Below are 18,011 nucleotides of genomic sequence, written 5' to 3' on the forward strand. Positions count from 1 at the left end.
CAAATGCTGCTTCTTTTCCGGCCTATTCTCAGTCAAGTTTACCTCCCACCCCCTCCTTGCAAAATGTGTGGTTTGAACTTTCTTCAGAAATCCTTTCACGTCACCAAGAGCTAGAACTATAAATACTTCATCTGGGTTGTTTTTCCACAGACAAGAAACGCAGCATTGTACACAGACAGACAGAGGATTTCGTTGACTGCTACACTGAAAATTGGCTCTTTTTATTGTTGTTGATTTGGGCGCCAGATACAAAGTCACCATGTTGGACCTGGACACATTTACTCAGGAGAACAGCAAGCGGATCCACGCTGTTGAAAGCTCTTTCAGGTCATCAGGGAAGCCCCTATCCCAGCCGGGACGGGTTCTCATCGGAGAGGGCATACTGATGAAGCAGAGCCGTCGGGGACCACAGCCTAAAGCTTTTTTCCTCTTCAATGATGTTCTAGTGTATGGCAGCATCATTCTGAAAGGCCGGTGGCTCAAAAACCAACAGATCATCCCTCTGGGTAAGCAAGTTATTTCCTTTTCAATAACATAATGCATCTAGACAAAAAGAAAAGTGTCTGACAAAGGGTCTAGACTAAAAGCAACAAGTAGAGACACAGAAGTCTTGGTTTGGTTGTGGCATAATAAATCAATCTAACCAGTCTTTCACAGATAATCTGTAAAGAGCTGATCAAATTTCATGTACTATACTTTTGTCATGCCTTATTACATACTTTTCTTCCTTCCATTAACGTACCATCTCTTTTGTTATTTCAGAGGACATCCAGCTGGAGGACCTAGAGGACAGTGTCAGAATGAGGAACCAGTGGTTGATCCGTGCGCCCCGCAAATCTTTCTACGTGGCTGCCGCCTCATATGAGGAGAAGCGAGCCTGGTTTGATCGCATAGAGGATTGCCAGAACAAAATGCTGCAGAGCAAAGGCGGCGGACGCAGCTCAACCTTCGCTGTCACCTGGATCCCCAACCAGGTCTCTGCCGTCTGCATGCGCTGTTCCAACAAGTTCACTGTGACGCAGCGTCGACACCACTGCAGAAAATGCGGCTTCGTGGTCTGCGGTGGATGCTCCAAGAAGCGAGCTGTGATCGAACACATTCATCCAACTAAGCCTTTGAGGGTCTGCACCACGTGTCACTCCGGTCTTCAAAGGACAGAGTTAGAGAGCCACGGAATGACCCGTCTCAGGAGGGACAGCACTGGGAGGATGGATTTAGACGGAGATCAGGTGGAGGATTGTTATCAAGAAGGGGAGGCAGAGGACAGGATGGAGGATCATAACCCCAATAGGTGGATGGACGCCCGTATGGACTCCTGGTACCCCTACATGTACCTCAGATAAGAACAGTTCTCTCTGTCTTACCAGATATTTAATTAACTGGTGTGTACAGTACATGTAAATAAAATATGTAGGTTCAAGCATTAACTCTAACACTGCCACATGTTTGTCTTTGATGTGAACAATGAATAATAAAGAATTAAAAAAAAACATACAGCTGTTTGCATTATAAATATTCTTCAGTTCTCTGGAACCAGTGCCACTTGGAACCATTTCTTTTGGAAGTGAATGAGAGCTTACTTCTGTCAGTTATTCATACTTACCCTTTACAAGGACATTATCACAACACACGTTCACATACAGCACATTTATTGTATATAATGAACCTGACAAACAAGCATCCCTGGAAAGCAGGCAGCTGGGCAGGTTGGACAATGATGCATTTAGGTTGGAGTGAATAACTGCAGGTCATGAAGACTGGACAGGTTGATGAGGACCAAGACAACAGATGTAGTTCATGGAGCTCACCAGGTCAGACAGTAGTCTGTTTGAGTGTCATCTTTCCCTTCATCAAGTCATCCCACAACCAGGTCCCCATGATGTTGACATCAGGGCATTGTGGGGGCACAAGCATCTGTAGTTGGATTTCCTTGTTCTCGTAGCTGAGGATAGTTGTTTAGGGGCTGTCCAGCAGGAATATAAAATAATATGACCTGGAAACATTCCATCAGTTGAATAAATAATGTGTGATGTATCAACCACAGTAATAGTCCTTTGTTAAAACAAACAAAAGAAAAACAGGTTGATTTTTAAGAAGTGAGTGATTTTGAAAGACTGCAGTGGGAACATCATGATTTACCAGATCTGACGAAAGCCAATTAGAGATTCTATAGCATAGTTTCTTCATTAAGTGTGGTTAAGGGGAGTTGGTCAACAATGGATCAGGGCTATGTAATTGTTGATGAACGTCACAAAAGTTCTTAAATTGTGTGTGGAAACAGTTTGTCATTGTTGACAGAAAACTAAGCTGTTAATCATCCGCCACTAGCTGCGTATAACGTTGCATTTATCTGAAGCCGTGCTCTGAATTTTCTCCTTTATTCTTACAGTGTTGTGTTCAGGAAGTTTATGGACAACTTTATGACATTTGGGGTACAGCCCCCAGCCGAGCGTACAAGCAGACAGAAGCACTGTCGTTAGTCTTTTTAGTTAACTTTATTATTTTAAGTATGCTAAAATATTCTGGAAATAAAAACAAATGAATAAACCACAAATAAAATACATTTATTTTATTGTCAGCTCCATTCATAACTACATTTGAATAAAACTGTCAGTTTTACCTTTTACACATTTAGTACAACATAAGCTTAGATGTTTAGTCAGAATATTTTTACATATTCCACATACTGCGTTTAAAAAAATCCCACCTGCCCTCAGAGGTTGGACGATAACTAGAGATTCACTCCGGTAAGATCCACCACGAGGAAAATGGTAAATGCCCTGCTAAAAACAGGGAGTTCATTTAAAATGACTATAACTAACTTAGGTTTGACCAAACTGTAACACAACACTTAGTTTTGGTCTGTTTTTATTAACTGACTGAGACAGGAGCAGGTGTGGCTGATTCCTCATCCGTTCATCAGACAGGTACGGCAGCAGAAGTGGTGGTAAAACTTCCTCTCACAGAGACGGTTCGACTTCACCATTTCACAGAACACCTCATCAGCTGACAGACAGATCAGAGTAGGAGCACAATATGGTTAACAGCAATGATTTACATCCACCATGATGAAAATGAATGTATTAATATACCTCAGGATAAGTATTTATTAGTTGGAACAAATGACAACTTGAGGCTGGCTCAACAGACACAGTGACACATCTGTACTCGCACACATTCACACTGAAGCATTTTTGGGGGTTCAGTGTCTTGCTCAGGGTCACTTAGCATGTGGTCTGCGGGACTGATCCACTTACCCTTACTTATAATAATGGGTGGTTGCTTTGATTAACAGGCGCTGTCTACAGACTGTATAATAGATAGATACAGTCAGAAGTCGATAGCTGTGGTTCCTCCCCTCCCTTACCTTAGCTAATGACGACCTCTTGTGGTCTTTTGTGATTTTGGTCCTTTGGATTATTTTAAATACAAAAATAAATACTTGCTGAAATTGTTGCAATGAGTAGCTGAACATTCAAGACACTTCTGCTCCTGTTTTTTATTTTTTATTATTATTATTATTATTATTATTTTTTTATTATTATTTGACAGATTCAGTTCAGATAGATTTGGTGTATGTGCCCATCATAACTCTAGCCTGGATGTTGAAAGACGGTGGTTACTGGTCACAAACTTTGATGGCCAGCGAACTAAAAGTGAATGTTTGTATTAATATTACTGTGATAGGTCATTAATATAGTAGGTCATTTAAAATTAGCACACTTCAGAAACTGACAACTTGTGCTACAACTACAGCTGTCAGCTTTGGCCACAGGCAGATATGTTTTTAACAATAATAATAATACATTTTATTTAGGAAGCACCTTTCAAGTCACCCAAGGACACTTTACAAAAAAGAACAGATAAATAGAACATTAGATAGAAACATCAATGGACACAAAGAAAAACAGCATTCAAACATCCAAATACAGGAAAAAAGCAATAAGCAACATTCCAGCTTTAACGGACAGACAATGTGCAACATTTAATAAAACTGCATGAATAAAACTTTAAGTAGGGTGGTGCTGGACTTAAAGATGGAGTGAGTAGGTGATTCTAAACAGGTGGGTTTTGAAAACAGGGACAGAGTCAATATCGCAGATGTCAGTAAAGAGAGTAAAGAGTTCTTGGGAGCAGAGTGGCTGGAAGCTCTGCTCTCCACGGTGCACAGGTGAACAGGGGGGGCAGTGAGGTGGAGGGAGGAGGAGGATGTGAGGGAGCGTGCTGGAGCGGCGATGTGGACGAGGTCAGACAGATATGGAGGGACGAGGTTGTGGATAACTTTGAAAGTGTACAGAAGGACTTTGAATTGAATTCTCTGTGTGTAGACAGATCGAGGGGTGATGTTGATGTGGGATTTGAATGTTGACACATTATCTCTAGAGGACTTATTACGTAACTTTTATTGGCACAGACTACAGTCTGTACTCAGGGCATTAGATGCCAAAAGCTTAACCACCAATATGTGAGAGAGTGATCTCTCTGTAACCCACCAAGTCAAGTCTGATTCAACATGTAGAATCAGCTGACAATATGGCTGACAATCTGACTTTGTGTTTCACTTAGGTAAAGCTTTCCAATGCGAAAGACAAGACCTCCCTTATGAGGAAGGTGTCAAAAAGCCTTCTGTGAACAAGGGTTATTATTGTCTGATATCTCAAACTCCACCAGAGTATCTTTAAATCATTTGTGCAAATCAGACTGATTGAGCATGTAGTGCTAGGTGACACTATCAACACATGTACATACAGTCATGCCTGTAGAACTGCACAATATCACACAATGCTTCAAACTTACCATTATTACAGGACGCATTCACAACACAAGTCCGGTTGATCAGACTGTAATCTGCTTTGCATTTGGTGCATGTTCCAGGACCACTGCAGCTCAGACAGTTTTCCTCACACCTGGAGATACAGAGCAAGACAGAACAATGAGGTGAGACTACAATATGCATTTGATCTATTACTGTCACAGAAAGAGAGTGGGGACAAAGCAGCAACGTTACTATTTACTCCTGTTTATTTCCCCTGCGCAAATGACATGCCTGCAGCTATATGCTGTGTCTGAAAGCATTTAAAGGAAGCAGTCACCTGTGGCACGTGTTATGAGGGAGTCCTGCTGCCTTTCCAGGGTAATACCCAGGAGTACACGCCTCCACACACCTCCACTCCTGCTGCAGGTAGCCCTCGGCACACTGGATGCACTCTTCCTCACCTGGCCCTGGGACACAGAGACATGAAAGGAAACCTCCATCAACATGAGTTTTTGTTCTGCTGCTTCTGTGAAAGCGCTCTAGAGACTGTACATATGTGACAAACATGCTCACCGGTACAAGTCATACAAGAAGAATGACAAGGGCTGCATGTCATCTCTTCCAGATGGAAAAAAGTTCCACTGGGGCATTCAGGAATGCAAGTCATTCCTGCCAGGCTGGAAAAAAAGAATAAATGAAATAAAAAACTTTACAGTGTGTTTTTTAATCCAAAATTTAAACAAGGATAGTCTGAAAGTTTTTACGTACGTGTAGCCTTCACTGCAGGCAGTGCATCTGTCTGCATACGTCACACATATTGTACAGGAGTCATGGCACTTCACGCAGAGATCTGGAATAAGTCCATATGACATTAGGTTATTTCAATGATAATGTCTCTCAAAGATATTTTCACAGTTATTTACGTCATGAAATAGAGGTTTTAACCAAAGCCCTCCTCCCTACACGCACTGTACAATGGCCTGTCCACTACATCACAAAGGGTTGCAGACCTCTCAACTGCATGTTGAGTATATGCATCAGAAGTGCATCAGATGTTTAATAAAAGGCCAAGAGAATATTGTGTGTATTGTGTATATGTTGACTCACTATCTTTAGCAAAGTAACCTGGAGGGCAGGTTGCAGTGCAGCTGGAGTTTAGCAGGTTGAGGTAGAGACCCCTTCGGCAGGAGAAACAATCACCAGGTGATCGGCCAACACATCCTCCACAGCCTTTATAGCAACGTCTGCAGCGTCGAGATACCACGTCCTTGAAGTATCCCAGTGGACACTGTCTCACACAAGTTCTACACGCACACGGAAAAAGACAAATACAGCTTTACAGTAAAACATAGACTTGTGGTTATTTCAGATTTTAAAGATCGCCTTGGTGAAGAGATCATTTCACCATTGGTTACAAGAGCAACAGACTAAAGGTGCAGAATGAGTTCATGTGAAAACTGACATAGCAGCATTTCACCTCTTACCTGCCACTTTTTAAGCTGCCCAAGCTGAAATGGATACAGTTGAGGCAGTGGTCAGCCTCTGGTCCATCACAGCCCTGGTCTCCACACTCACTGTGGCATGGCCCTTGATAAACAACATCATCGTAATGTTGTGTTTTGTCATTTTTCTAACCGCAACTAAAATTTGATACATTTCACTCAGATGAGATGTTCTCTCTCACCATTGTACTCGTCCTCCTCTTCCTCCTCTGACTCCTTCACTAGCAGCTCTGAGGCAGGGATATCCGGAGCACTGTTGCTCTGGTAAGGGTTCTCAGATGTGCCATAAAGAGTCAGAGTCCATTCTTTTAGGCTGCCTGTACCAAGTACCAATTGTACGATTAATTAACAATAAAGTTGTATTTTGGTATGGATAATAAAATAAGCCTCAGATGTAAATGTCGCGAAGGGGCATGTGTTGTTGGATCTCACCAGGTACCCCAGGTTTGCGTAGCTTTGAGGGAGAATCAATGATCTCTAGATTCCATGTGCCTTCTGCCTTCTCACCCCAAAAATGAACTGTCATGAACTCCCAGTTTCTGAAACCCTCACTGGAACTGTCAAACAACCTGTAAACACAGCAGTGACATGAAATGAAATGTGGAAAAGAGGAAGTTAAAAGCTTTGTGTTCATGGATTTCTTAAGCCATTTTGTGTGATTAGCATCAATAGACCAGCAAGACAGTGCATATACTGAACATACTAGTTGGCATGTTAGTTATCAGTGTGCAAGCTCATTTTTGCTATACTATATTTAATATGAGCATGTTTAATTTGTTTCCTGATGTTTTCACTTGCTTCTAAAGTTACATAACTATTGCTCAGTAGGTTAAAATGTCTTTGTGCTTTTCCTTCTTTTCCTTCAAATTTATATTTTAAAAGCCACAATTTGGTTTTATAGGACATCAAATTAAATCTCCAAAGAAATATAAGACTCTCTACTCTCAATTACTATGAATGAAGAAAATCTGTTTTAAGGGTGGGTCTTATGTAATACTGTATAAGTTGGCCAACGGTTTTCATTTAGATAATGACTGGGATAGTGTTAATTCCTGCAGTATTTTGGATTAGTTTCGGCATTCATCCATTAATCCAACAATTTCAATTGACCTGAGCCAAATATTTCAAATTTGGACTCATCAGTCCAGAGCATCTGCCATTTTTCTGACCCCAGTTCCTATGTTTTCATGAATAGCTGAGTCTCTTGGCCTTGCTTCCATGTCAGTGGATGGATTTTTGGCTGCAACTCTTCCATAAAGTCAGCTTCCAGCCAGACATCTCTGGACAGTAGATGGGTGTGCCTGGCTCCCACTGGTTTCTGCCAGTTCTGGGCTAATGGTACTGCTGGACATCTTCCAGTTTCAAAGGGAAATAAGTTGTGCTTTTCATCTGCTGCACTAAATTTCCTTGGCCGACCACTGCGTCTTACGAAATCCCTGACTTTGTGCAAGTGTACATATAAGGATTGATGCCGGTTTGAAGACAAAGGGTAGTAACACTAAATATTGATGTGACTTAGATTTTTCTTTAGTTCGCTCACTTTGCATTTTGTAAACTGTTAAAAATATATATAATCACTATTTATCACTATTTATATTTATGAAAGCATTTTATAGTTCACAGCATTTTTCCCCACACCTGCCTAAAACGTTTACACAGTACTGTAACTGCTCCTTTGTGTATTTGGTTGTGTCTGGTATTGGAAAATTCAACTGTAGGCCATATTATTTCCTAACAATACGAAAAACAGAAACCTGTCCAAATCTATGCAGATGAAACCAAAGCCACATATAGAACAGAGTGGGGTATTTGGTAGAACTAGGTGGACATGCCTCACTGCATAGAGTAATACTCTCACCTCTTTGCCAGTAGCTGTGATCTTGTCCCGGATGGAGAGATGATGTTGATCTCCAGGTCTCCTCTTCGTGGGTGGATTATCTGGACCTTAACCACCACATGCTCCAGGTAAGCCACATGCTGTTCAGATTCTTCTGAACATCCAGAGGTGGTAATGCTACTGTTCAGGGTTTGGCCAGCACGAATGAGCCTGGTTAACATAAGTGGAGTGAAGTTAACATGAAGACATTTCTGTGAACCTATACAGGACGTAGTGTGGTACATATATTGTGGAATCATTGATATGCAAAGAGTGCGAAAATACTCCCAAGTCAAAACATGTCAAGTCTCTTTTCTTCAAAGTATATGATGGCTTTCATCCTCCTCTATGTCACTACCTCCAAATTATTCCACCCACAACACAGAGCTGACCTTGAGCTCACTAGTTATTTTGCACCACAAATACTACCAAGCAGATAATAGAACCTGGCAGATCAGTAGAACAACCATAGTAGGTTTTTGTAAGGACCCAGAGCCTCCTCAGTAAGCACAGCCTGCTCTGTCTGACAAGCAACCTTAGAAGGAAGGCAGAGGGAGAGAAAGAAGGAAGAAAGAAAGCGAGGGAGGAAGAGAAGAAGGACAAGAGGTTGGTGATGGTGGCGCCATCTTCGCAGATGTGGAAGGTTGTGATGTTGCTATTTAGCAGTTGGGGAAAGTCTAGATCAGAGGAGGCAAAAGGAAAGATGGACATGGTCCTCTTTTTTGGTAGGGGTGAATTGAGGCAGTAGAGGAGAAGTTCAGCCTTGGTTTGTGAAAAACTCAGTGCATCCCTTTGTCCTTTCTGCTGCTCCTTATTACTCTTCCTTGCTTTATACACCTGAAACCGGTCTACAAAGAGGCCCCACCATAGGTGACTACGCTGGTGGAAGCATTTATACCTGTGTCAGCATAGTTATGCCTCTAAAACACTAGGTACCAACTACTGAGCTGTGTTGAGTTTCACTATGTACTTGGAACTGGGCAGCTTGAACTTGAGGCTTGAGGCAAAATAGAAGTTATTTTTAACCCTGTTGTTTTGGTTGTGTGATTGCATAAAGTAATTTAGCAGACATTCGTCAATGTTGATATGTTATACTATGAGTGTTAAGATGAACTATGTAAGTGACGTTTCTTTTTTCTGTGTTGCTGCAGTTGAATTTGATGCTATAAACAGCAGTTCATCTGGCTGTAGCCGATCATTCATGTTTCTTGTAATATGCCTTGAGTTCACCTCACCTGGTGCGTCGGTCAGGTATTTGACTGCAGATGTGTTGAGAAGGAACTGTCTTCCATTTGGAAGCCTCCAGCACCATTGCCTCTGCATCCACCAGGCCAAATCCATACAGGTGACTGACTAGGAAAAAAGATTGACATAAAATTGTGTTTCTGTAATCACAAGAGATGGTTTCAGCGCAGAGGTATTCATTTACTGTTGTCAGTGTACTAAGACTGCTAAAATCAAAATGTAGAGTGCCTCTGTGTCCAGCTGCGTTGGTCTTCCAGTCATCAGCTTTCAGGTGGACTGGTCTGGATGTCTTTACCAGAAGATGTTGTACATCTCTCCATGTGAGTAAAACACTGCAGAGAACAAACACAGCGATCATTTAATTAAGAGTGTTTGTGTTGACTGTATCCAGAGTCTCGCATTTGAAATAGAACTTCATAAAATGAATCCACTCTCACTACACAGCAATACAGATTTGTGGTTTCACACCCTCACACATTTTAAGTTATTTAATGAAATGCACAAGTCCAGTTTGTTTTGGAATGAACTTATTGGCACATTTGACACTATTTGAAAGGTTATATTCTGAATGAGGCTCCCAAGCTACTGCTCTCCAAAAAGAACATTTCTGTCCATCTGCAGCTTGCTAAACATCATGTGGACCAGGAGAATGTTTTGTGGACAGATGAGACCAATGTGGAATTGTTTGGTGGTTTAAATGATAGGATCATGAATCCACCATCAACAAAACACTGAACAACCACAATGTGCCAGGCAGAGATGCTGGAATGCAGTGTTTCTGCAACTCCAAACAACACTTACTTATGTCATCAATTGCTAAACACTCAAAAATGTCAAAGAAACTTGGATACAAAAGACAGGATACAAAAGACAGTAAGTTATACTGAATGTGACTAACTTGGCCTCCAGGGTGAGAGCTATGATTCCAGCCACAATGGGAGCAGAAACAGATGTGCCAGTATGTCCATCAGTGCAGCGCTGCCAAACATCAGTGGTTACCTGCCGGGAAGAACAAGCATTCATTACCAAGTTTTGATTTCATGTGTATTCATTCAAGACAAAAGAATAATAAAGAAGAAATTACAGAATGACGGCAGGGTTTCAATAGATAAATACAGCACCACGTAATTCAAGTGTGTCATTACATGATGAGGATTGAGATGGATTAATTAAGTATGAATCTAATCTTAGAAAATCTATTTAAACTCAAGTGTAGTTGATTTGTGGATGTTAACTGAAGCAAAACACTGCATGACTTACTATTTGTTTGGAACATAACTGTCTTCTCAGTTGGTCATCGTGTCCACATGACACCGGCCCTTCAGAGTCTTATCAAAGATAGCCTGCACTGATCTTTGCCAAGCAGATGATGACTATTTTAAAGTTCAGTTTAGGATAAGTTAAACATCCTGTGGTCATAGGTGATAATGTTAAACGTCTTAATATCTGAAACTATTTGAGAGCATAATAGTTTTACTTGTTGTGTTACATTGAACAGCAAATGCTGAGAAACTAGCAAAGGAAAAGATGGAGCAGTCGTTGCCCTGTGTACCATCAATACATTATCTTTAAGCTAGTGTTTATCAGTTTATTGGAAAATATAGATTTTCCAATAAACTGGATTTAACTGTATGTTTAAGTATCCTATCATCATAGACCTTTATCCAATACTTACAATCTTCCTTTCGTTAAACTCTCCACTGCTGTAAGTTGTGGCCATGATGGAGCTACAGATTTCCAGGTACCAGGGCTTGTTTCCATTCTCTGTGGTGCTGGAGATGGAGATGGTGTAGATGCTGCTTGTGTAACCATCACATGAACAGTGATCACCCTGCCGACCACCGTTACCTGATGCCCAGACAAAAATTGACCCCAGGCCTCTGCGGCCCTGTGTGACATAGACATGCAGATATGTGCTGCTGTAACTCCACTCAAATATACTGTAAGTTCATACTGTATTTTCATATACACCAAATGTTCTTGTTCCTAACAACCTTCTTGATGTTTTGCTCAAAAGCCAGCTTGGTTAGCGGCCCTGGGCCATCTACTGTCTTGCCATCATCTTTTGGTCCCCAGCTAGCACTGTAGATGTGGATGTAATCAGGTCGGATTCCCAGGGACTTGGCCTCCACTATATCAGTCACATCACCATCCAGCATCCGGATCCCTTCATCCAAGGCAAGGCAGCATCAGCCTCAGTACAACAGACTCAGTCTAATGTGTAGCTGTGCAGGGACAAAGCTTATATATCTGTTAGCTGTATGACTGACTTCTTTTTTTTTCTTTTTTTCAAAAACATATGTTAAACACACAGAAAGTAATAGGTTGCTGTAGTTTAACCTATTTATCTGTGTGTAAATAGCTTTCTGTTGTTGACACCATTTGGCCCAGCTCATACTGATGATTACTGTTAATCATCACTGAAAAAATAAACTTAATGTATATCTGAAGTTTGAATCTCAGTAGTGAAACTCCATTCACAGTAAAAAATCAAAACAAACTAAACTGTACCACGCTATAGAACGACATACTGCCGCTGCTTCATGTCTTCACTTGTAAGACCCGCCATCTGTGTTTTTATAGTCATCAGTGTCTACTGCATCATTTACTGCAAGACTGTTTATCTTGTTCATCAGCAAATCCCAATTTAGTAATTACAGGTAATTATGTTTCAGTAATAATATGGTATGTCATTAGTTTGAAATTCAATATTACACACGATAAGATGTTACAATCCCTTGTGCCAAGATCCGACGCAAAACACATTTAGAAGCCCAATCCAACTGAGATCTGACCAGCAGGCTAACAGTTAGCTACCAGCTAGCAACCAGAAGACATCAGCTAACTAGCCTAGCTAATAGCAGTAGACAGTAAGTGGCACATCATTGCGGTTAAGAAGGCTTAATCCGTCCTCCGTGTTGCCACCGCAAACACGTGACTTCCAACAACAGAGAGATTAGCTTAGCCCTTTTTACCTCTATCCAACAAAATACACAATTGTGTCGGTCAGGTGTCCAAGCTACCTATATACATAAATAAAAAAAAAAACAAAAAAAAAAAAACATACACAATATGATTATGTTCTCATAGGGAGGATTGTGCAGCTCTATGTCCTGAGGTACAAACAACCTCCAGGCTGTGGAACAGAACAGAGGCAGCAGTTGCTGAAATGTACTTCTTTGCTCGTTTTTGCTATTTGTGGTCTTGTGCAGGGTGATGAACATTTTCATTCATTTTCTTCAGAGTACTCTCCTACGCCACATGTTGTAAGGAATCCATCTCTGTCTCTAATGCCCTCTACTGTTCAGAGACTACAACTACAAAACAACAACACTGGAGGATTCCGGGGCATGACTGTCTGGACAGACATCAGTGCAAAGGAAACCATCATCTGGAGGAAGCACTGTGAGGATTGCGTTTTGTGACTTCTCCAGCCCTTTTTACAGCGTTGGGGAACTCAAGATGGTTGACATGCAAGAGGATTTGGTCATAGCCTAGATAACAGACTACCTCACAGGCAGGCTGTAGTGTGTCAGGCTCCCTGACTGCTTGACGATTATCGACATTGGCACACCACAAGGAAATATACTGTCATCTGTGACTTGTGCTCCAAGTCTGGAATGTGCCACTTACAGAAGTACTTAGATGACTTCTCAGTTGTTGGCTGTATCACACATGATAAGGAGGAGATGAATAGAGACCTAGTCAAGAGCTTCATAGAACTGTAAAACAACAACCCCTTTCAGCTCAACCTGTGGGAGACCAAAGAACTGGAGGTGGACTTCCAGCATAAGGCCCTACCCAGGTCAACATAAGAATAAAAATTTGAGTAGAAGCTTGAAAGTGCTCCTCCAGGAAGGAACAGAGAACTCTACCTCCAATGCGAGAGTTGTAGGCAATCCCAACAATACAATTGGAGTTGTTGGCCACTGCTGCAACTTCGCCAGCACATCGAGTCCCGTGTCTGGCCCATGTTAAAAGAGACACAAAAAATTACTTACTGACATTCACTCCAACTGGGATTTCAATAGCAAGTACCATGTGCATTTTATTGATAAAATAAACCAATGGTAAATAAACCACAGCAGTATCACTAAGGGACACTATAATGTCTATAATGTATATCATTCATAGAAAGAGATCAGGTGAGTCCCGCATTTTAGTGCTCACAATTTAAAAGATGATTGTTTGAGAATGGTTTGACTGGGTAAACCACATTAGCATCTCAAATTCTTCTTTTTACTTGGGTGTAGGTGGTGCAAGGCATGCTGGTCTGTGGTCTGTGTGCCTGGGAAGATGTGTATTGGGTCTCCTTTATGCGTGAGTCAGCCTTCCTCCTGAGATTCATTAACTGCTGTTCATGTATTGTAATGCCGCCACATCATGACAGCTTCTACTTAGTGGTTGGTTTAAAGTTAGCAGCAAATCCCAAATAGAACTTGATCATGTCACCGCTGTCAGTTTCCTCATGAATGCCCACCAGACAAAGGTTTCATCTCCTTCTTCGGGATCCAAACTTTTGTCGTGTAGCTCCTGATATTCTTTGATGCTTTCTTTTTCTGCGTGTTTCTGCCTTGTCCATCATTTTGGTGAGTTTTTAGCGGTTTCTGCGCAGAAGAAGTGAACCTGCGCTAGCTGAGCTTTTGGTTCAACACGTAACGCATGTGCATCAATCAGCCATAACATCATGGTTGATTATCACTGACTGGTAACAATCACTGGTTATGTGAACAGCATTGATCGTCTTGTTATCATGCCACCTATGAGTGGATAACATGTGAACACTTTGTCATTAAAGGTAATGTGTTCTAAGCAGGAAAAATGGTAAAGTGAAAGAATTTGAGCAACGTTGACAGGGGTCAAATTGTGATGGCTAACTCTTGTGGGGGTCCAGGAAGTGAAAAGGGGTGAACTGGCAATAGAGTCACTGATGCATTTTGGGAGCAAAGCACTAGCCTGTCTGGTCTGACCCTACAGACAATCGACTGCAGCTCAAATTGCTGAAAACCCTGTTGTCTTTAATAGAAATGTGTCAGAAAACAAAATACATAACACTTTGCTTTGTATACTGCCCCTTATGACCCCTGTCCACTGCTGAACTCTCTCCATGGTCCATTGCTGCACCATGGAGCAATGGACAAAGGGGGCTTGCATATTACACTGTAATGAGTTAAGGAAAGTGTTGCATATTACTGGTGTTCAACTTAAGTTAGTTGTGAAAGAATGGATACACAGGTGGTATTCTTACATGTTTTCATTGTGGGAGTCGTAACGTGGTGTAGGATCATAGTCATTCCCATTGACATCATAACTTGCAAGATGGTCCTACAGAGATGAGACAGGTACAAGTATATGAGGCTGACAGAAACAAGAGAAATCCTATTTCCTAGGGTTAGTGACATCCTGTGCCTTTTCTATCTTTGTTGTTTTAAAGTGGTGTGGCTGTGATGAATTTGGAGACAAATTAATGTATTTGTAGGCACATATTTTTAATTATTTAACTGTGTTTATATCTAGAAATGGTAAGATGGATAAGACTTACATAGTTCTGAGCGAGATCAGGGTGGGTCCTCTCGATGCCATCATCCAATATAGTGACCACCACATTTTTGCCACTGTAGCCCCTCTGCCAAGCTCCCAGAATATTCATCTCTGAGCGACAGCTACTGCTCTTATTATTACAGTGCTGATAGGAAACACAGATACAAACACTAAATGACTTGTCTTGTCAGAATGACAGCACAAATGACATGTGTATTATACTTACAATGTACCACATGTTGGACCATTTAGGGTCATTGAAGTGAATGAAGGTTGGGTCACTTGGGGCATACCTTTTCACTCTTGGTTTCGCTACTTGCTGCTGGGCCCAATCCACCTACAAAAAAGGTATCAAAGTATCACTTTAGCTAATGAATAACTCTCCTTTCTTGGTGGACCTCAGACAAGAGCTTAAGCTTCACAGCTGCATTACAACAACCACCCTGAGACTAGATATGGTGCTTGTGCCTGATTCCACAAAAAGTGTCACTGGAACTAAGAGCCTCATAGGAAGATTGCTTGGAACAAGCCTTTGAAAGGAACGTCTCCAAGTACGAGGAGCTGCTGTCAGCAGGTTGAATGGAGGGCCGGGTGACCCCCAGTGGTAACTGGCTGCACAGGATTAGTTAAATTTTTTAATTTACCAAAATGAAATTGCCTCTATCACTTCTTTCAATAGATAGATAGATACTTTATTTATCCTGAGGGAAAACTAGTGTCCAGTAGCTTCATCAAATAGAAACAGATATGAAAGACATTTAAGTACTGTGTAATTACATATATATTGACAGTAAACTGTAAGCTGATAAATGCAAAAAGTAGAGATATAAACAAATAAGTGAAGAGATGCCAGCGAATTACTCTAAAACTGGGGTGTCAAACTCACTCATTCAGATGAGGGGCCCTATACAACCCAATCTGATCTCCAGAGCCAAGACAAGAAACATAGTAGCAAAACAGCCTATAAATAATGGCAATTCCAGATTTCTCCATATTATGAAAATGTTTAATGGACTATACTTTTACAAAACATTTTATGAACAAACTGGATCTTCTTTCAGCACAACAAACAAATAATGATAATAAAAAAATAAATAATAAAATAATTTGTTATTTTCGCACTTTGCAAATTCATTCTGCGGGACAGACTGGACCCTCTGGTAGGCCGGATTTGACCCACGGGCCGTATGTTTGACACCCCTGCTCTAAGACGAGTCCACGGTTGGCATGCATGTTTGAAAGTCTCTTTTTCTGGACGTGATAGAAGAAACGGGATTGAGTCTCACCTTGGGATCCATGTGGATGAAGCTGTGGGGACCCCTCAAAGAGTACGCAGCCCTGCGAACCACTCTACTGTGGTGGAAATGGTAATGATCCTCAAGACTTCCTATCTGATCAAACACATTCAACAAGACATTTACGCATTAAGGCATCTGTCCACACTGATCTGCTCTTCTTCAAATTACTTTTACACTTTGACAGAAGTTCTACAAAACTGTGTAAATTTTGTAAACACTTAATAATTATATAATATAGTCCTGAAACCTAAATGCTTCTCAGTGAAGCACCTGAAACGTGAAGGCAGCCGAGTTTGACTTGAACTTTTCCGTCCAGATAGTCACAAAGGTCTCATAAACTAGTAGGATTGAAATAATGCCGCTGACTAAACAGTCAGCGTTTGGAACAGTAGTCACAAATCATCAGAGACAAACTCTTATTACCTGACCCAGATTTCTGTAACCATATTTCGCTGCGATCTTTTCAGCTTTCTCCGGACCACCTGTGATGCGCACAGCCCAGTGGTTGGTGTAAAGCTCCCCACGTCCCGACACAGCCGACAGACCAGGGTCAAAACTTCCTAAAATCAGAATCAAAAATAAACTCATCCTGAGTTCTGAACTTGGAAAACGGTGCCAGATAACGGAAAGCGAGCTGGATTTTGGTCCGGATGAGCAGCGCAGCTTAAACACAGACATGACGTCCCTGACAATTCTCTGTCCAATTAAAAAATAGTCCCCCTTCCGCGGATGAGCGGTGAGATATGAACACACGGACATGGAGAGGAGCAGGTTCATACACCGGAGTTCTCCAATGGCTTTTACCTGCACTGACTTCCCTTCACCAACCATAACCACGCTTTTAGGCGAATTATAAAATAATAAAAAATACTACTACTAAAAATAATAGTGTATTTCACTTCATCCTGGCCCTTTCTTTCAGCCACTATGTAACGTGACAATTTAGACATTATTAAGAAGGATTAAGAAGTTGCTAGCAACACATTTATTAAGAAAGCATCTTCAAAACTGCTCGCATACACTAAGCCATCCATAAAATGAACCCTAGGACTGACGTCAATGGCAGATAACTATAAGTAATATGTATTTGAAATGGCATTAGTTGTGTAGATAGATAAATTAATAGATAAAATTTTATAATAAATAAAAGATGTACTATTTTGGTTGTGAAGATATTTGATTGTGTGACTGCCAGTATTGCAGAGTTATTACCGTGTCTACGCCAAGAGCATTTATCTTTATTTAAAATGTTCTTCTCAGGGACTCTTGCAGAGAAAACCACACAACTAGCAATGAACTGGTGACTGACCTAAGGTTTAAATTCTTCAGATGCACCAGCTGGAACATGTGTATTTCCCATCAGTGTCTAATTTGAGACCAGAGCGATTTAATTTGTTGATGTTTTTTTTTCTTCTCGTTATGAAGATGCTCTCATTATGGAGTTGGGAGGTCTGTTCTGTTTTATATCACATCTCCTGTTAGCGTCAGCTGAGAGCCTTCCAGTGGGAACACCAATTATGTCAGGGTAAACACATTTGTTGGGAAAGGCTTAATAAGTTTACATATTTTAAAGAAATGAAAAATGTAACAAAAAATGATGTGTTTTTTGTATTGGTTACCCATTTATTTGAGAATATTATAAAGAAATAAATTAAGCCAGCCAGAATGTAGAACTACATATCCTTTGTAAGCCTTGGAAAATTTTGTAGCCTGTACTTGAATGAAACCCCTCAAAGATGAGTTTCTGTCAGTGCTTTGTGAGCTCTTTGCGACCATTGCTCTACCATTGGTAG

At 41.0% G+C, this 18,011-nt stretch overlaps 2 protein-coding genes across 2 annotated transcripts; one reads left to right on the plus strand and one right to left on the minus strand.

Annotated features, from left to right (window-relative positions):
* Nucleotides 1–128: 128 nt before the first annotated feature.
* On the plus strand, nt 129–1,492 carry plekhf1 (pleckstrin homology domain containing, family F (with FYVE domain) member 1). Its single transcript, XM_047580813.1, has 2 exons — nt 129–506; nt 763–1,492. The coding sequence occupies exons 1-2, from the start codon at nt 260–262 to the stop codon at nt 1,341–1,343; spliced, it is 828 nt and encodes a 275-aa protein (XP_047436769.1). The 5' UTR covers nt 129–259; the 3' UTR covers nt 1,344–1,492.
* A 1,051-nt stretch (nt 1,493–2,543) lies between these two features.
* Nucleotides 2,544–17,284, minus strand: pcsk6 (proprotein convertase subtilisin/kexin type 6). Its single transcript, XM_047580122.1, has 21 exons — nt 16,642–17,284; nt 16,207–16,311; nt 15,147–15,257; nt 14,922–15,065; nt 14,628–14,704; nt 13,255–13,343; nt 11,374–11,546; nt 11,055–11,267; nt 10,278–10,378; nt 9,608–9,711; nt 9,370–9,487; nt 8,117–8,305; nt 6,691–6,827; nt 6,441–6,575; nt 6,241–6,343; nt 5,864–6,060; nt 5,525–5,606; nt 5,330–5,433; nt 5,094–5,223; nt 4,798–4,907; nt 2,544–3,006 (listed from the first exon to the last, which is right to left on the minus strand). Exons 1-21 carry the CDS (start codon nt 17,047–17,049, stop codon nt 2,909–2,911), a joined length of 2,928 nt encoding a protein of 975 aa, XP_047436078.1. The 5' UTR covers nt 17,050–17,284; the 3' UTR covers nt 2,544–2,908.
* Between the last annotated feature and the right edge of the window lie 727 nt (nt 17,285–18,011).

Source organism: Mugil cephalus, chromosome 3, assembly GCF_022458985.1.
Source record: "Mugil cephalus isolate CIBA_MC_2020 chromosome 3, CIBA_Mcephalus_1.1, whole genome shotgun sequence".
Taxonomy (NCBI): Eukaryota; Metazoa; Chordata; class Actinopteri; order Mugiliformes; family Mugilidae; genus Mugil; species Mugil cephalus.